Source organism: Nicotiana tabacum, chromosome 12, assembly GCF_000715075.1.
Source record: "Nicotiana tabacum cultivar K326 chromosome 12, ASM71507v2, whole genome shotgun sequence".
In the NCBI taxonomy this organism is placed as follows: Eukaryota; Viridiplantae; Streptophyta; class Magnoliopsida; order Solanales; family Solanaceae; genus Nicotiana; species Nicotiana tabacum.
Window position 1 is genome coordinate 7298133 of NC_134091.1, and position 16816 is coordinate 7314948.

Genomic DNA, 16816 nt, shown 5'->3' on the forward strand with positions numbered 1-16816 from the left:
GGATGTAAGCAATAAATAATTTTGTACTCCATAATGATGAAAGAGTGGATCCATGTTCTGATGTTCAGTTGCACATTGAACACGAAATATATTTGACTTTTTGTCCAAACATGTTACTCCCTCGGTCTCAAATAATTTATCGTATTTTTCTTTTATACGCCATTTAAGAAAATATTTTTGATTATTTTACTTATTTATGTCTCAAGATATAATTACTCTTCATTTAATACTTGCTCAAAATTAAGGTATTTGTTAAAATGACAAATAATTTGATATAATTAATTTTAGAAATCACGACAGATAACTTGAGACAGAAGGAGTAATAAAAAGAAAAAAGGAAAAACAAAAGAAGATAAACATATATCCCAAAATGTGATTGACTTATTTGCTTGCTTACAAAATGTCGATTGAGTTCCATTTTGTGCATAGTTGTCCATCCTCACAACTATTTAAGTACGTGATGTACTAATTTCTGAATTAAATAAAAATAATTGTTAAGCTTAGATAGGGACTTTTACGTTGAACATACAATTAGAATAAAACAAGAAAATAAAAAGCACATCCACCTAGTGGATTATGTTGTCCCTCTTCCCTACACCAGCTATATGTAAAATCTTGTTAAACGAGGGGTTTTTAATATGAAAAAATAAAGAAAATGTTTAGGTAAGACAAGAAAGGAATTTGTTACCAAGGGATTAGGCTAATCGATAGCAACAATTTTTGAACAGTTAAAATATAAGAAAATAGATCTCGGACCTAACTTAACTTAAAAGACAATCTCATGATCAGTAGGATTACCCAAAACCTAAAAAGACAATATCGCATCCACTCAATTGATGCGGGCAATTCCCTCTTTTGATCCTCCTCGAGCCTACTCTTGTCTTTCGAATTAAGCTTCTGATTTAGTTGGTGCAGACGCTAAAGGATCAGCTGACACTAAATAGGAAAGGTTTTCTATCGAAACTCTCGAACCTGTTTCGAAGTCATTTTAGGATTCAGTTTCCGATCATAATAATTCATTCTTGTTGTTGCCTCCATACAGGCCTGTTAATTGGAGGGTAGATAACATAATACAGAACACAATATAGGTAGACCAAGTTATGAATGGGTTATCACTTCGTGTTAATAAATTGAATCTTTATCCTAATTTAACTCCAAATTATCTCATGAGGTTAAGATTGTCCCAAACGATATAAAAATATGATAGTCTATTTTCTCAACCAAAATGAGATAATCTAAGAAAAGTTCCCAAACTGGATTACGGTTGAATTATAGTCGAATAAATTGTAGTCATATAAGCTTCATCCTGATTGTTACTTTAAGATTTTGGTTAGGCTAAATGGCCTTTTCAGGTCCCATTTACCTTAAATAGTAAAAAAAAATTATAGATTAAGACCAAATATTCCAAGAGGGAATGAAGCTTATTTTGGAAGCATAAGTTCATTATCACAATTCACTACTGTCCAAATAAAAGTCCCAAATTACTTGTAGGTTGAGAAATAGAAGAGGGAAATTGACATTTAGGTACAACAACACAAGATAAAGTTCGAAGCGGAGCATTGGTGCAATGACAAAGTTGTCCCCTTATAATCATAGGCCACGAATTCGAACTCTGAAAGCAACCATACTACTTGCATTAAGGTAGATTATTTGCATTACGCCCTTTGGGGCACAACTTTTCTCCAAATTCTGTACGAAAATACGAGATATTTTGTGCACTAGATTGTCCCATTTAACACAAGATAAAGTTCTTCACACAAAATTGCTACTTTTTACTTGTATAAAAATGTTAAAATGGGTGGTGAACCTTAGACACATGGAGAAAAGTTCCAATCATTAGAATTACACAAAAGTGACTTAACCCTTCTCATTCTTCTTCAGTCCTTCTCAATGGTGCTCTGTAAAATCATCATTACAGGAAAAACACTATGTTCCCAAGGGAAGTACTGCCCCCACACTTTTTTCTCATAAAACTTTTGTTAACATGGTTATTGATTTCATCAAATCTAAGCTAGAAAAGAGGGCAAATACAAAATTGACTTGTCAACCGAAACTAATTAGATTCACTAGCCAAAAAGTATATATAAGTATAAAAAAATGTATACTATATCTATATAATACACAATATACAAAAATATATATTTTTTGTCGACTACTTATGGGAGCGGCAAAAAATACAAGTATATCTAAAAAATAATGGGAGAAATTCAAAAATAGCCAGATTTACAACTGGTAAAGATAAATTCGAAATTTAGCCACTTTTTATATAAAGATAAATTTTAGCGAAAACACAATTCAAAAAACCCGAAAAATACGCCAATATATTATGTTGGAGTTCCAGCATAAGTATACTTGAACTTCAGCATATTATAGTGGAGTTCCAGGATAAGTATGCTGGAACTCTAGCATAATATGATGGAGTTCCAACATAAGTACACTAGAACTCCAGCATAATATACTGGAGTTCCAGCAAGTATATCGGTCCAGCATAATATACTGGAGTTTGGAGCACCGGTGCTCCAGTCTCTAATATATTATACTGGAGCCAGCAAAGTATACCGGTCCAGCATAATATGCTGGAGTTCATACACAGGTGTACTGAAGTCCAGTATATTATGCTGGACCGGTCTCTGTTGCAGCAAAATAGTGGCTATTTTTTATTGACTTGGTAAACGCTGGCAATTTTTGAATGACCAGTCCGAAAACGGGCTATATCGTGCTATTTTTACAAAAATAATAGGCTTACACATGTAACAATGACAAGAGGGCCAAATCCATCTCATTCTATAATGCATTATAGTTTTGCCTTATTATTAGAGAAAAGGAAAAGGACAATTCTATTTTGGTTTGAAAGGGTTCTTCCCTAGAGCATCTCCTATCATTAACTCAGAAAAGTGTTACAACTCACAAACAATATACTGCCATAAACTATTGTAATCGCTCTAATCAATCATTATCTAATTGATAAGTTAACTATCTTGATCAAGGTATTACCTAACTTTAAGTAAACTTAATCCTCTTTTTTTTTTTTTTTTTTTTTTTTTTGAGAAATGAAACTCAAACTTTAAGCGAGTGATCCTTGCGCAAAACTCATGTGAATCTCTGTATCATTCCAATTTGGCCAAATACATATACAAACCATTAAATTTGGCCCAATTTTTCATTTTGGCACTTTAACTCAGCCTTGTTCCATTCTGGCCCTCCAACCCCATTTCTTTTGTTCCACTTTGACACAAAAAATTCTCCTAGGTAAAAATGCAGCGCGTGCAAATACCCACCTGCTACCCCCCCACCCCCCACCCTCCCCCCAAAAAAATTTTTTTTTTACTTTTTTTCCTTTTTTTGGTAATTTCAAATTATTATTTTTTTTCATTTTTTCTGCCCACATCCCGAGGAAAAAAATATTTTTTATATATATTTTCAATAATAACTACGGGTTCAACTGAACCCATAACTTTCGACGCTAAGTAAAAATTTGTATGTAAAAATTCATTAAAATTGTAAAAAAAATAGATATAAACCCATAACATTTAAAATTATAATGGGGTTTTTTTTTTCCAATTTGATACAAAAACTTTTATCCCAGGTAAAAATCCAGCGCCGCAAGAAAAAAATTTGTAATTTCAAGTTATTATTTTTTTCATTTTTTCTGCACCCCCCCCCCCCACCCTCCGTGGAAAAAATATTTTTTTATATATATTTTCAGTAATAACTACGAGTTCAACTGAACCCATAACTTTCGACGCATAGTAAAAATTTGTATATAAAAATTCATTAAAATTGTAAAAAAAATAGATATAAACCCATAACTTTAAAATATAATGGGTTCAATATTATAAACATTAAAATTGAATCCATAGAATTTAAATTCTGGATCCGCCTCTACATTGGGAGTATGAAATTTGGCTTAAAAAATGGTTCTCACGCGCCTACAAGGGTGAGGCAAATCACATATGGAATCTAGTTAGCTTTTGTGTCAAAGTAGAACAAAAGAAATGTGATTGGAAGGCCAAAGTGGAACAAAGCTGAGTTAAAGTGCCAAAATAAAAGATTGAGCAAGTTTAATGGGTTGTCTATGTATTTAGCCTTACAATTTTATCGAATATCCCAAGAGAGATCATCCCGGCTTTTACTCAATTCTCTGTCTTCTCTCATTTTCTTTTTTCTTTTTTTTGTTTTGTGGGGGGGGGGGGGGGGGCGGTCTTTTTTTTTCTTCTCCTCAAGAAAATGTAAAAAAAATAAAAAATTGCAGGAATAGTAGCTTTCGAATGATTGAATGAACGCTAATTGGTAGAACTATTGACTTAAATCCAAGTCGAGACATAAACTTGAATACTCCTCTTTGTTTTTCTATATTTGGTCCCCACCTTTGCTTCCCCCAAAGAGAAAAGTCACTAACTTTCCATAAATGAAAGCAACTAAACGTCTGGCTTATAACTTCTTTCTATTCCATGCTTGACTTTACAAGCAACAACGATTAAAATGTAGGGTCCAAAACTAAGAAATCAACATAATTATAAACGAACTTGTGGTCATTGGAATCACTACAACGTCTGTTGCAAGAATGCCTTTGCACCATCTCTGAAAATGAAACAAATACTAGAAGGAAAACAATAACTTGAAAAAGAAATAGAAAGACAAGAAAACAACACAAAAAGAAGGGAAACTACGCTTATTATATAGTTTAATTCACTTAAGATGATTCTTGCATATGTGCTAGAGTACATTTCTTACAAGTTTTACACATCAAAGGAGTATCCACTGTGTGTTCCAAATGGGAACCCAAAACTACGATAGTCTGCTCTATTTTTCAGCCTCTACAAACCAATAACTAGCAGAAGGGCATGTGTGGAAATAAAAGGAAGAAAAATCACTATCATTTATCATATACAAGACAAGAACAAACCATTACTAACAGTGCTAATCCAGAACAATACATTCCGTTTAATACTTCTTTTAGACCACCATATTACTAGCTATCATAGATGATAAGCACAGATTTGTTTCCATTGCAATGCAGATTTGGTCAACATAAATTAGCAAAGAAATTAGCCATCAGAGAGGAATGCTACAACTTATAAGGTTAGTGAAAAAATCCAATACACCTCACTGCCAGAAAAGTTTTTTTTTTCTTTCCCTTTTTTCTCCTCTCCCCAAAAACGAGCTTGACCAGGTACAAACTCGGACAAACACCTACATCTTCGCGGTCAATGCTCTATGTCAATACAGGTAACAAATTTAAAGCACAAATGCTTTACACTTGCTAAATTTCAGAATGTAGAATGGAAATAATGACGAAAATGATGTACTTTTTAAAGTGCAACTAAGTAGCCAATGGAGAATAAGATACACTTCATCATATTGAGAAGCTTTTAGCTTAACCAGGAAAGTTGTACTCTTACGATTTCCTGGGCCTTCCTCTTTTACCTGGCGTTACTTTCCCTTCAGGCTGGGAGCTTTTACTTGCTGATGGAGGTCGACCCCTCCCACGGCCACTGCCCTTTTTACTTGCTGTAGCTCTTCCAGCAGCCTTTCCACGACCTCTGCTGGAAGACTTAGCTCGCCCATTAGATTTTTCTTCATAGTCATCACTCTCATCATCACTATTTTCCTCCTCACCTTCAGAATCAGATGATGCATCTTTTTTCTTCCTCTTATTTGAATTTGCAGGTGCCTTAGCAGACCCTTTTTTGGAAGCCTTTTGAGAAACTGGAGATTCACTCACAGGTTCTACGCTCGCTGCAGCAAAAGATCAATTTGCAACTATAGTAAGAAAAGGCATTGAATGATTGTAAAAATAAATAGGACTTTCATGCCAACTATTTCCTCAGTTCAACAAGTGAACAATTTTGCCTTTCACATGGCACGTCTGTCTACTCTAACTTAATAATCAACCACGAAGAGAGGGTCACAACAAACATCCTAAACCAGTTGACAAATTGAGCACTACAATCTAGAGGTCCACATAAGACATGACAAAACCATCTCAAGCGACCTTCTCTAAGTTTATCCTCTACTTTCAATCCAATGTTATCAATTTTTGTGACATTCATCTCGTGGACATTTTAAGCTACCGACATTATATTCACTCTCATATAACATTACTAGTATAACAACCCATTGCAGTCCTTTATTTTAGCTATCCTACCTTATTTGTTTTATGGATGCTTTGCAGGATAATGTTTCATAATATATGCTATTTGCAAATGATCCAAAAATATGAAGCGCTCTACAGGATATGGATTTTAAGAGCAGTAGAAGTATGGAATGCATGCAGTACAAGTTTAAAGGGAAGGAAGGGGAAGTGATATTAAATGGGGTTGTGGTATCTACATCCAGCCAACTTGTATATATATGTTCAGTTTTCAAGGAGAATAGCCTGATGTATGAAAATTTAATGCATAAAATAAGATAGAATGGGTAAAATAGAGGAGAATAGCATAATTAGCAGAAGTCAAGTGAATTAGATGCAGACAGGTTTTTGTGGTGCCTAATGCAGACAATCCAAATATTTAGGATCAGTTTTCTAGGAGAATATAACGATAGATGAATTAACAAATAAGTTCACAAAACATATCCACGGTTAGGGGGTGGGGTTTGGGGAGGAGATGAATTGACCATCATTGACACCCCTTTCTTTCATCTCCTAAAGGAATTAGCAATTCCATGGATACTTGATTCAATCGCACTTGAAGCAAAAACAAAGAAGAAGCAAAGTATATTTCCCCCAAAAAATCCTACAACTAGCTATAAGAACTTTTATCCACATACTTTTAATCTCTGAACATATAGAGATAGATAAAGGTAAGAGCTGTACCTTCCTCAGAAGCCTTGCCATCATATACGTCAAGCTGTGAGGAATAAATGGAAGAAATTAGATAACTTACACAAGAGCAAATAAAAATAAACCAAATGTCTTTATAATCCCCACCCCACCCACCCCCACACCCAAACCAAAAAATGACATGCCATAGGAAGGTCTAAATTTATCAATATAAATTAATACTCATTATCAAGATAACACATATAGGCGAAAACATTAACTGTAACAGTAATATTACCTGATCAAGTCGATCTTCAACATTGGTCTTGTCAATCACAACCATGGAGTGGGCAAATCCGCAAGCAACACTACAAAAAGGGAGACCCTAGGATTCAGCATGTAAAGTTCCATCTTCTAAGATTAACATTTTTTTCAGAAATAGACTAACCTGATAACATGCATGCCATCTAAAATGTCCACCTTCTTAGGAACTGCAGAAGATCTATTGAGAAAAGGACGAAATAAATGAAGAGTAAGTGCACAGAACTCAACCAAAAAAAGAATAGATATGAATCAAACCTACTTTTGTCCAGTTGGTCCATAACCCAGCTCCCCTGATTGTGCATGGCCCCAACTAATGCACGAGGAATCAGCACCGACAAAGTGGTGCATATGTCCAGAATCCATACATCGCAGGTTCCATCCACTAGAAATACAGAATATAGCACAAATATCAATCCAGTAGTCTTAATAACAGAAGAAAAATGTTGTGCTTTTGAATAGAGAATGCCCTATTAGATATAGCCCCAGACAATGACTGGGTAAGCGGATACAACAATACCCCATTAAAGCGTGGTTGCCATTAAAGATCTTCCTACATGAAGAGTGAAAATTGCAACTTGAACACAATATATCCAAAGAAGCAACCAAGACTGCAAAGATACTCTGCCAAGACTTTGCATTGAAATCACCCTATTACCCCTAACGACAAGACGAAAGGAAAAGAAATTTCAAACACCATCTTCATTGATGTTATCGCAGATGTAACCAGAAAACATTGACAAAATTATACTTCGCCCAGTATTGTTATCACAAACATTATAATTCACCCAGTACATGGAAAACATCGCACAAGCAGCTCATTCTGTCATCTTTACTAATAGTATGAGCAAAATAAAATTTGGAAATTCAAATATTATAAAGAACAAAACCTCAAATCCAGAAGAGGTTTAGGATACATCCAATCATCCCCGCTGTTCTTTACTTTGCCCCACATGTAAAGCTGTCCTCCTCCTGCACAAGAAAACATTATTAGAAGTTTTAAGTTAGAGATGTTTATTGCTATTCATGGGCCCACCATATTGCAATTAGTAGAAAGTGGCCTGATCACATCTTGTGTAGAATGATTTTACTTGCAGAGCAAATTTCAGACAGACACTACCGCCCCACTCCATTATAAAAGATACTCAACCTGCTTTTATTTCTACTGTGTCCTGAAAAGATTAACCTCATTCCTAGTATGACAAACTCGGCCGCCAAAATTTAAACAACTAAGAACTATGCTTGTTCAAACCAACTATTTCCTTCACCAGTCTACATGTCACATAATAATTTTAACCACTAACTAACAATAGTAAATATTTCAATCAATTTAGTTTTAATTTCCATGCAATCAAGGCTGGTAGAGTATTTTGGGATCAGGGTTGTATGTTTACTATTGGTCACTTTTTCTTTTACGATCTTTGACCAATGATTACTAAAAATTAAGAACCACTAAATCCACTGACGTAAGCTTCACAAAACCTGTCCACTACCAAAATCGGATTAAGGAGGATTGCAAGAAGATATCAGTGTGAATATACCCAAAAAGCCAAACTAGGATAATCTTTTCAATGTAGGATGGATACAAAGAATACAAATTTAGAAAAGAAAAAAACCTAACTAATTTGGAATTAAGGCATAGTTGATTGGTTGAATACTTAAAATTTAGACATGAATTTAACATATTAAGAATTAACAAGGACTTTGATGTCGTTACTGCTTGTTGTGTCTGCTTCTTTTTCTTTTATTTTTATTTAATGTCTGGTTATATTTGGTTCTTGAAGTGTGGATTACATGTGAAAATAAGTAAGGTGGTAAAATAAACGGCCTCTCTATCTCTATCTTCACAGGGAAGGGATACCACTTTGTGCGATTACACTTCACAGGGCAGGGATACCACTTTGTGCGATTACACTGGGTTTTTTTTGTTGTTGTATTAAAAATTAACAAGGATTTGATTAGCCCATAATAACACCTTACTTATTTTCACATGTAATCAATCTGTACTTCAAGAACCAAAAATAACCAGACATTAATTTTACACTTTTTACACGTAACTAGACAGCTAACTTTATGTTCACATTCTAAAGAAGACGCCGGCTAACAATCCACTTATTCGTGGGAATAATCAATTATATAGTGTTGATAATGGATTTTTTCCCTTCTTCACTCAAAGCAATAACTAAACGTGGAAGCACTACATGTAATAATAATCGTCTTTAGAATATACATTTAAAGATCGCAATCTACTCATGTGAGAACACCTCTAGGCTGTAGCAACTTATTAGGAGCCATTAGAAAACTTTTGGGGAGAGTTTTTGAAAAAAAAAATATTTGGAAAAGAAAAGCTCGTGTAGAAAAGGTGGAGCTAGTAGAGATATCAATGATGATGGCATTTCACATGGGGAGCAGCTTACAAGTGTACAGATAAAATTTCAAAAATGATATCAAAACAAAACGGGGACACCAAAAGGAACAAGAAAAACCATACCAGCAGTGCATGCTGAGTTGGCAGAACCTGCTGAAACCACTGCATTTGGAGGCAAGACATTCTGCCGTGTGAAAACATCAACTCGTCGAGGAGTCCACTCATCCTTCTGTTCTCTATGACCAAGCCCATCCTTCTGTTCTCTATGACCAAGCCTGCAATCAGCAAAACCAAGCACATCTTTTTGTTTATACTTATAAGATCCAAAAAGAGCACGGAAAAGACACGGTGGTGCAATGGACCTCCACTACATAGACATAGGAAAATATGAAATAGAATGAACGAACCTCCCATAACCGCCAAATCCCCACCTAGGATTTGTTTGCCAAAACAGAGGAAAGAGTAAGTCAGTCTCTGTACATATTGTCAAGTCAAAGCAAACAAGCTAAGGTAGAACTTACGTGTATACATATCCATTCTTATCCACTGCAACTGAAATCCAGAAAAAGAGAAGGTAAAGGCACTAAGCAAATCTGACAATATCTAAATTTGTTTAATTTAAGTTGAGATGAACCTGTGTGATTTGTTCCACAAGCTACTTTGACTATAGTCTCTCCAGAAAAAGCTGCTATAGCTCTAGGTCGGGGTTGAGCTTCATAGGCTAGCTTTACCGAGCTATCTTTGGTATTATACTGCATGTTACAGGGCATCCTTAATTAATTCAAAGAATGCAAGTCCCAATTTCAAATATAAAGATGCTACTATGTGAATGTTTTATTACAATCTCTTCCAAATTTAAAAATCAAAATATCAGCTTCCACGGTCTCGAATAATGTGTTGCGATAAGGCACAACTAACCACAGGCCAACTCATTTATAGCTTGTTTGGCCAAGCTTCTCCAAGGTCAAAAGTAATTTTTTGAAAGAAAAAAAATATTTTTTCCAAAGTTGAGGTGTTTGGCCAAGCTTCTAAGAAGAAAAAAAGTGCTTTTGAGTGGAAGCACAAGCAGTTTTTAAGTAGCAGACAAAAGTAACTTCTCCCCAAAAGTACCTTTGTGAAAAACGCTTTTGAGAAAATTATACTTAGAAGCAATTTCTAAAAGCTTGGCCAAACAATTGTTGCTCAAAAGTACTTATCAAATTGATTAGCCAAATACAAATTGCTTTTCACTAAAAGTACTTTTTTGAAAAGCACTTATCAGTGTTATCAAAGGCGAAAAGCACAAAAAAGCTCTAAGGTCCGTTGGGGCTTTAAGTGCAAAGCGCAAATAATGCGTGGGCTTTAATGAAAAAGGCACAACGGGAGAAAAAGTAAAAATATGCATGTAGTCCAAGACTAATCATTATAAGCATGATTAACAATTATATGGACAAAGAAATTGAAAAACAAATCACGATAAAGTGAAATATCAATTGTTTAAGTTCGCCTTTTCAGGATTACACTCATTGGCAAGGAAAAATATGTCTTAGAGCTTTGATACGACACTAAAGCGCCCACCAAGCGAGGCGAAGCGCTCAACGTGTTTTGAGTCTCGCTTCAGGGCTTAAGAGCGCCTTTGACAACACTGGCACTAATAGAAAAATACACTTTTCAAAATAAGCTGATTTTAGAAGCTTGGCCAAATATACTATTAGACTGACCCCCGTTCTTGCCATGAAAGGGGGAAAATTGGCTATGGTGTTCCCAATTACAGATTTGGCGCATTTATATTTAAGTTTCTACATTTAATTTCGGAGAATAATTAAAACTGAAATCATCAAGAAATAAAAGCCCAATATGAAGTATAAAAGCACTCCATTGTGAAGGAGAAAATCACTGATTATTCGGTGTAAAACGTGCCATCCACATAACTTATCATCTACATGGTACAGATTGGTGAGATACATGTCAGTAAAATTAATGAGGCTGGGACATGAATGTTTTAGTAAAAATAATGAGATGTTGGGACATGAATGTTTTTTAAGTGCTTTGATAGGGAAACAAGCACCAACATCAGCATGACTGGTTATCATCCTCACGTCATACAGGTGCACAAAAAGGATAAATAAATAAACAAAAAATAAACTAGTTCAAATAATTATGCTCCTACAATTACATATCACACGGTAGACTTCCACATCCTCATACATTTTGCCTGTTTAGTGTACCAATCTCCTTAACTTCATGTGCCAAAGCAGGAAGAGAACAAGGCTAAAGGAGAAATAAAGATGTAAGTTTTTAGAAAGTAGACCTTAGATGGTCAAAATTTTCAATTTTCCTGTTAATATAAAAAAAAGCTCTACCAGTTGCAATGGACAAGGGGGCCTAGATAGAAATACAAGATAAAGTGGAGAAGATAACAACTATGCTCATCCAATTGCTGCTAACTATGATTTCAATTTATGAACAAGTATCAAGAAAGTTGTATCATTATTAATTACATTGAATAGATGATCTTGTGGTGACATACTGTTGCTGCTAAAGGAAATATTGCAATTCGAGATTTTGTTATACATCATGCTGAAGACATAAATTTCCGATATGTAAGAAGGAAATATTGGAAGCGTTTGTCCATGTCACAGAAGATAAAGTAAAAACAAATGAGAAAATTTCCAAACCGTACCTCATTGTCAGTACCATGACCAAGCTGACCATACTGAGGCAGACCGGCAGTTCTAGAAACCACAAAATAACATGCGAATAAGAGAGTAAGCAAAATCGGAGCTGAAAATGGCACAACAAAAATTTTCTATTCATACAAAGCATTATCAAGGTGGTTAAAAGAAAAAAAAATTACAAACCATACAATATAGAAGCTCCTTCAACTGAGGTTAGCCACACAGTAAATTCAGCCCCACAAGTAGCAGTTTTGACTTCAGAGACAGCACATTGGACTGGAGATGATTCAATTTCTGCAACAATACAAAAAAGTGATGATCTTAATTTATTATTTTACAAAAGAATGGAAACTAACCCAAGACAGAAGAAATTAATAGACTCATAATGCTAGGAAATAAAGACAGTAGGATGCGTAAAGCAAGTTTTTGGTTCGTTACTACCCCAACTTTTCTTATAAGGTCCTACGCACTGGCTTATATAATCAAAGAATTGTTGTTCTTTCCTACACTAGATTATATGATCTTAAATATTTTAATGAACAAACTTTCAGCAGAAATGCATGTACAAGCAGGCTCTGCTGCCTATTACAAATTTATGTTTCAATCTGCTACACTTACTTTCCTTTTACTGCTTAAATTTTTTACCAAAGAGTTTTATGGATCTTGTCGATAATACATTATCAAACTGTAAATGTAAATATCATGCATACAATTTGCAGTTCTTAAATGCTTTAGCTAATAGTAAGAAAGAGGTAGACAGATGGAACTTTTTTTTTTGGGGGGGGGGGGGGAAAGCCACTCGCTAGTCGTTATCAAACGCCACACTGCTGTAATTAAACCTCGAGCACCCTTGGGAATATGGACATAGATGTCTCCGCCATCCAGTGCTAATTAGATTAACTTCACATCGACACAAATAACTGTACAATATTAGCTGAGCGAGGATATGCACACGTAATTCCTCTGTAAATCACTATAGCCTAACCGTCAAAAAGAAAAATTGAGCATAACAGATTCTATAACCAAACAGAAGTTGAATCAGATAAATAGGTTCAGCAATCCTTTACTTGCCACAACATCCAGAGGAATCAAAGGCATGACTAAAATTTGTAAACTTGCCACTAGCCCGGTTGAATAGTAGATTACATTATCAACTTCCCCCCTCCACTCCACTCAGTCAAGTAACTGAATTTGACATATTCCCAACCCTTTCACCTTAACTGTCTCTCTGCATGGATTCCATCTCCTCACTTTTGATTCAAGTCCATGATCAATGTTCCAGAAAACGCTTTTTGAAAGAAAAGAAATATAGATCTCTAAGTTGTTAAGTTCTTCATTCTTTGAAAAAATGGACTTGTCACTTACAAACCTGTGTCTTAAGTTTTTTAGTTACCAAATTACTAGCGTTCTCAACTTCTCATCAATCTCATCTCTTTTACAAGTGAAGTTCACACAATCTACGATAGAAATGCAACTCATTCCTCAAGTGGGACACAGTAAAGAGCTCTGGCAGAAGATATTGGCACAAACCAGCCCTCGAATAATTCATATGTCAAGATAAACACTGTTACTACTTACATTATCATTCTTACTTATGTCAAGATAGTTCAGCACCAAATCAACCTCAACGAGACGGTTTCCTAGAACAACAAGGTGATTAAATGGAAACCCTGGTAAGCATATAATTTTCCTGTTAAGGCAAGAAAGAACTGGAAAAACACGCAAAATGGCCCTCAACAATTCTGTCCACCATTTCATGCATTCTTCATCTAAAAGACTTAACACTTCTTGCAGAGTATTAACCAGCTTTTTGTAAGGCATGACAGAATCGCATTCACCATTCTCGTAACTAAAATTTACCAGCTTTTCAGTCAGGAACAAAAATAGGATTAAATTCCATACATAAAATTCCAAAGAGGAATTGGCCCCTATTGTAAGATAGGCAGCTAAAAGCATCCATCAGAGAAATGCATTAAGCAAAAATGCACAAAGGTGAAACAAAGGCATATAGTCATCATATCTTATGTTACACAAACTAATTCACAAGTATGTATCGAACAGAGAGGGAAGGAACAAAGTAGGGTGACAAAGGTGCTCACCATTTTTTGCAGAGCCTGTACCAAGCTGCCCATGTTTATTCCAACCAAAAGCAAAGGACTGTCCATCTTCAGTCACTACCACTGTGTGGCTCCTTCCAGCTGCGGCTCTAATGATTTTATGCCTGGAATGAAAAAGTTCTATTTAATGACAGAAGTAGATACTTAATAGACATAAAGGTTTCAGGAGATATGGACTAACCATAGAGGGAACTTAAGAAGGGTATTGGAAGCATTTCTTGCTTCTATACACATATACATTCAGTTTTAGCAGTAAAATGTTTACTGTTACTGTACCTTATAAGAAACGGAAGCAAGAAAACGAGCCCAATAACACCTCCCTCATAAGAACTACAGATTTGAAATCATCTACATATGCGCTTAAATTATCATAACAAACCTATATATTTTTTAAAGACAACTCATGTTGTTCCTAATATTCCAAGTTGCAGTCAAGAGGCATGACCAACCATTTAATTAAGCATAAAATAAAGTTGTAGCATGATGGCATCTTACGAATATCAAACCTACAACTTAGTTTCTTCATGGCTATAGAGGCGACTAACTTTTGAAAAATGCTTAACCGGCCTCAAACAATGAAGAAACAAAATAAAGGTAGATTCTTTTTTGTTAAGCAAATAAAATAGAAAGGTTTGTCTCAACGTTTTCAACAAAGAGAGAACCAAAGAGCTATCAGCACGGGAAAATAGGGCAAATTTAGGGTTTTGAGAAAACCAAATAACTATAAGCAGGGGAAAATAGGACAAATATAGGGTTTTTAGCCATAGGGTACGTTATACCACTGCAACCAATACTCCATTGTGGTAGCGGGTTTAAACTTGGTAAATATTTCAAAAAAGATCAGCTATATCTGCCATTGAAGGAAGATACAAGCCAAGAACAACTTACTTGGAGAGTTCAGAAACAACAGTTGGTCTATCACGTGTAATTTTATCTCCATGACCAAGCTGCCCTTTCTGCAAAACTACCATACTTCACATTACGGTAACAAAAGCAGCATAAACAGACAGAGATAAACACACACAAAACAACTTGCCTCATTCCTTCCCCATGTATAGCAACGTCCTTCAGTATCTAGTGCTACACAATGACAAGAAGCTGCACTCCCACCAACATGTAAGGGAAAAAATGAAAAAGAATAATAGGCGCAGAATCACTAAAACACAATAACTTTGACTTAATCCAAACTAATCGGGGTCGACTATATGAATCCTCAACATACATTCCACTACATTTTAACCAGTTTCACTAAGCAAACTAAAAAGATTAAAAAAACACAATGCAAGTGTAGCAATACAACTAAGCAAAAATCATTTTTTAAGGGAAAAAAGCAAAAAAGAACATAATATACCGCAGCCAGAGGCAACGAAACAAATGTTGACACCAAGAAGCGGTCGAAGCCTCGTCGGAGAAATCAAATTCCCTTCCGCCACTTTCCGGCGACCAATAGCATCCCAACTAGTACATCCACAAAACAGCAGCTCACCACCCTTCACCACCTCTTCCTCCACCGTCTTCTCTGCCTCTACCTCCGACATCTCCGGCGAACTCACTCAACGGTCGAAAAAATTCAAAAAAACGTAGATCGAACTGAAACGTAACCTCAATACAACAAAACTGCCGGTGATCGGCGGAGTAACGGAGATTTGAAAGGAATCGGCGGCAAAAGGGTCTATAAGCAAACCAAAGTAATAGTAGTAGTTTCAGAAAGTAAACATCAGAAACCCTACAAAATAACGCTATTAAAAGAAGATTTTAATTTGTTTTTGTGTATTCCGAGAATGTGAGGCTTTATTAAATTTGTGGGTCGAAAGTAGATATACGGATTGGTGGAATGGATAATTATAGTGCTTTCCTTTTTCTTTTTTCGCTTTTTCTGCAGTGTGATTTTTTTTGAATTTGGAAAATTAGAACAAACTATACTCTACTATACAATACAATATATGTACGTTATGTTCGATTTAGTGGTCGCTGTCGGACAGATATTTTTTATTTTATAGGAATTTGCGATATTTGTGTAGGGTTTAAGGGTTTTGTCCACTGGAGAATTTTGATTCTTTTCCCTATGGGGTGGAGGGCATATGCCCTTTTTTTGGACTCTTTGGTCATTATTTAGTTGCTCTTTTTGGATTTTTCTCTTACACCTTCCACTATTTTTTAATTTTTTTATATGCTTAATTAAGTAGCAGTGATCCTATGACCATAGGTTTTCAATTGTATATGGCGATTTCATGTTTTAGATTGTACTGGGATGTTGTTCTTGTTGATCTCAGGTTGATTGTAGCAAACTATAAATATTAGGTATACCATGTTGTTTGTAGTTTAGATTACTTATTTTGTGACAATGGTATCTAGCCTAGTATACATACATTTCTATTATTTCTTACAATATTTATTATTTCCCACTAGCACAAGCTAAGTTGTTCGGACTCTTCGTTTTGAGTGTCGCACCCGTGTCGATACGACATAGTTGTGGATGTGGGATCCGTACCGGATCTGGTCAATCGATTTTGGGTTCGTTGACCAAAATCAATGGAGAGATTCAGGATAGATAAAATAATTTTTGAATTTAAAACAAACGGTAGGTGAA

General features: G+C 35.3%; 1 protein-coding gene across 2 annotated transcripts; it reads right to left on the reverse strand.

The window, feature by feature from the left end:
- Nucleotides 1-4984: 4984 nt before the first annotated feature.
- LOC107776184 (uncharacterized) lies at nucleotides 4985-16140 on the reverse strand. Of its 2 annotated transcripts, none has more exons than XM_016596035.2 (16): nucleotides 15578-16140; nucleotides 15263-15324; nucleotides 15115-15182; nucleotides 14209-14330; nucleotides 12298-12403; nucleotides 12115-12166; nucleotides 10087-10204; nucleotides 9974-10004; nucleotides 9860-9883; nucleotides 9576-9727; nucleotides 7975-8056; nucleotides 7347-7469; nucleotides 7212-7265; nucleotides 7062-7131; nucleotides 6818-6851; nucleotides 4985-5739 (listed from the first exon to the last, which is right to left on the reverse strand). In XM_016596035.2, exons 1-16 carry the CDS (start codon nucleotides 15762-15764, stop codon nucleotides 5399-5401), a joined length of 1626 nt encoding a protein of 541 aa, XP_016451521.2. In that variant the 5' UTR covers nucleotides 15765-16140; the 3' UTR covers nucleotides 4985-5398. The 2 variants fall into 2 exon arrangements, with proteins under 2 accessions (XP_016451521.2, XP_075082208.1); XM_075226107.1 differs by having other exon boundaries at nucleotides 9576-9699; nucleotides 9859-9883.
- Between the last annotated feature and the right edge of the window lie 676 nt (nucleotides 16141-16816).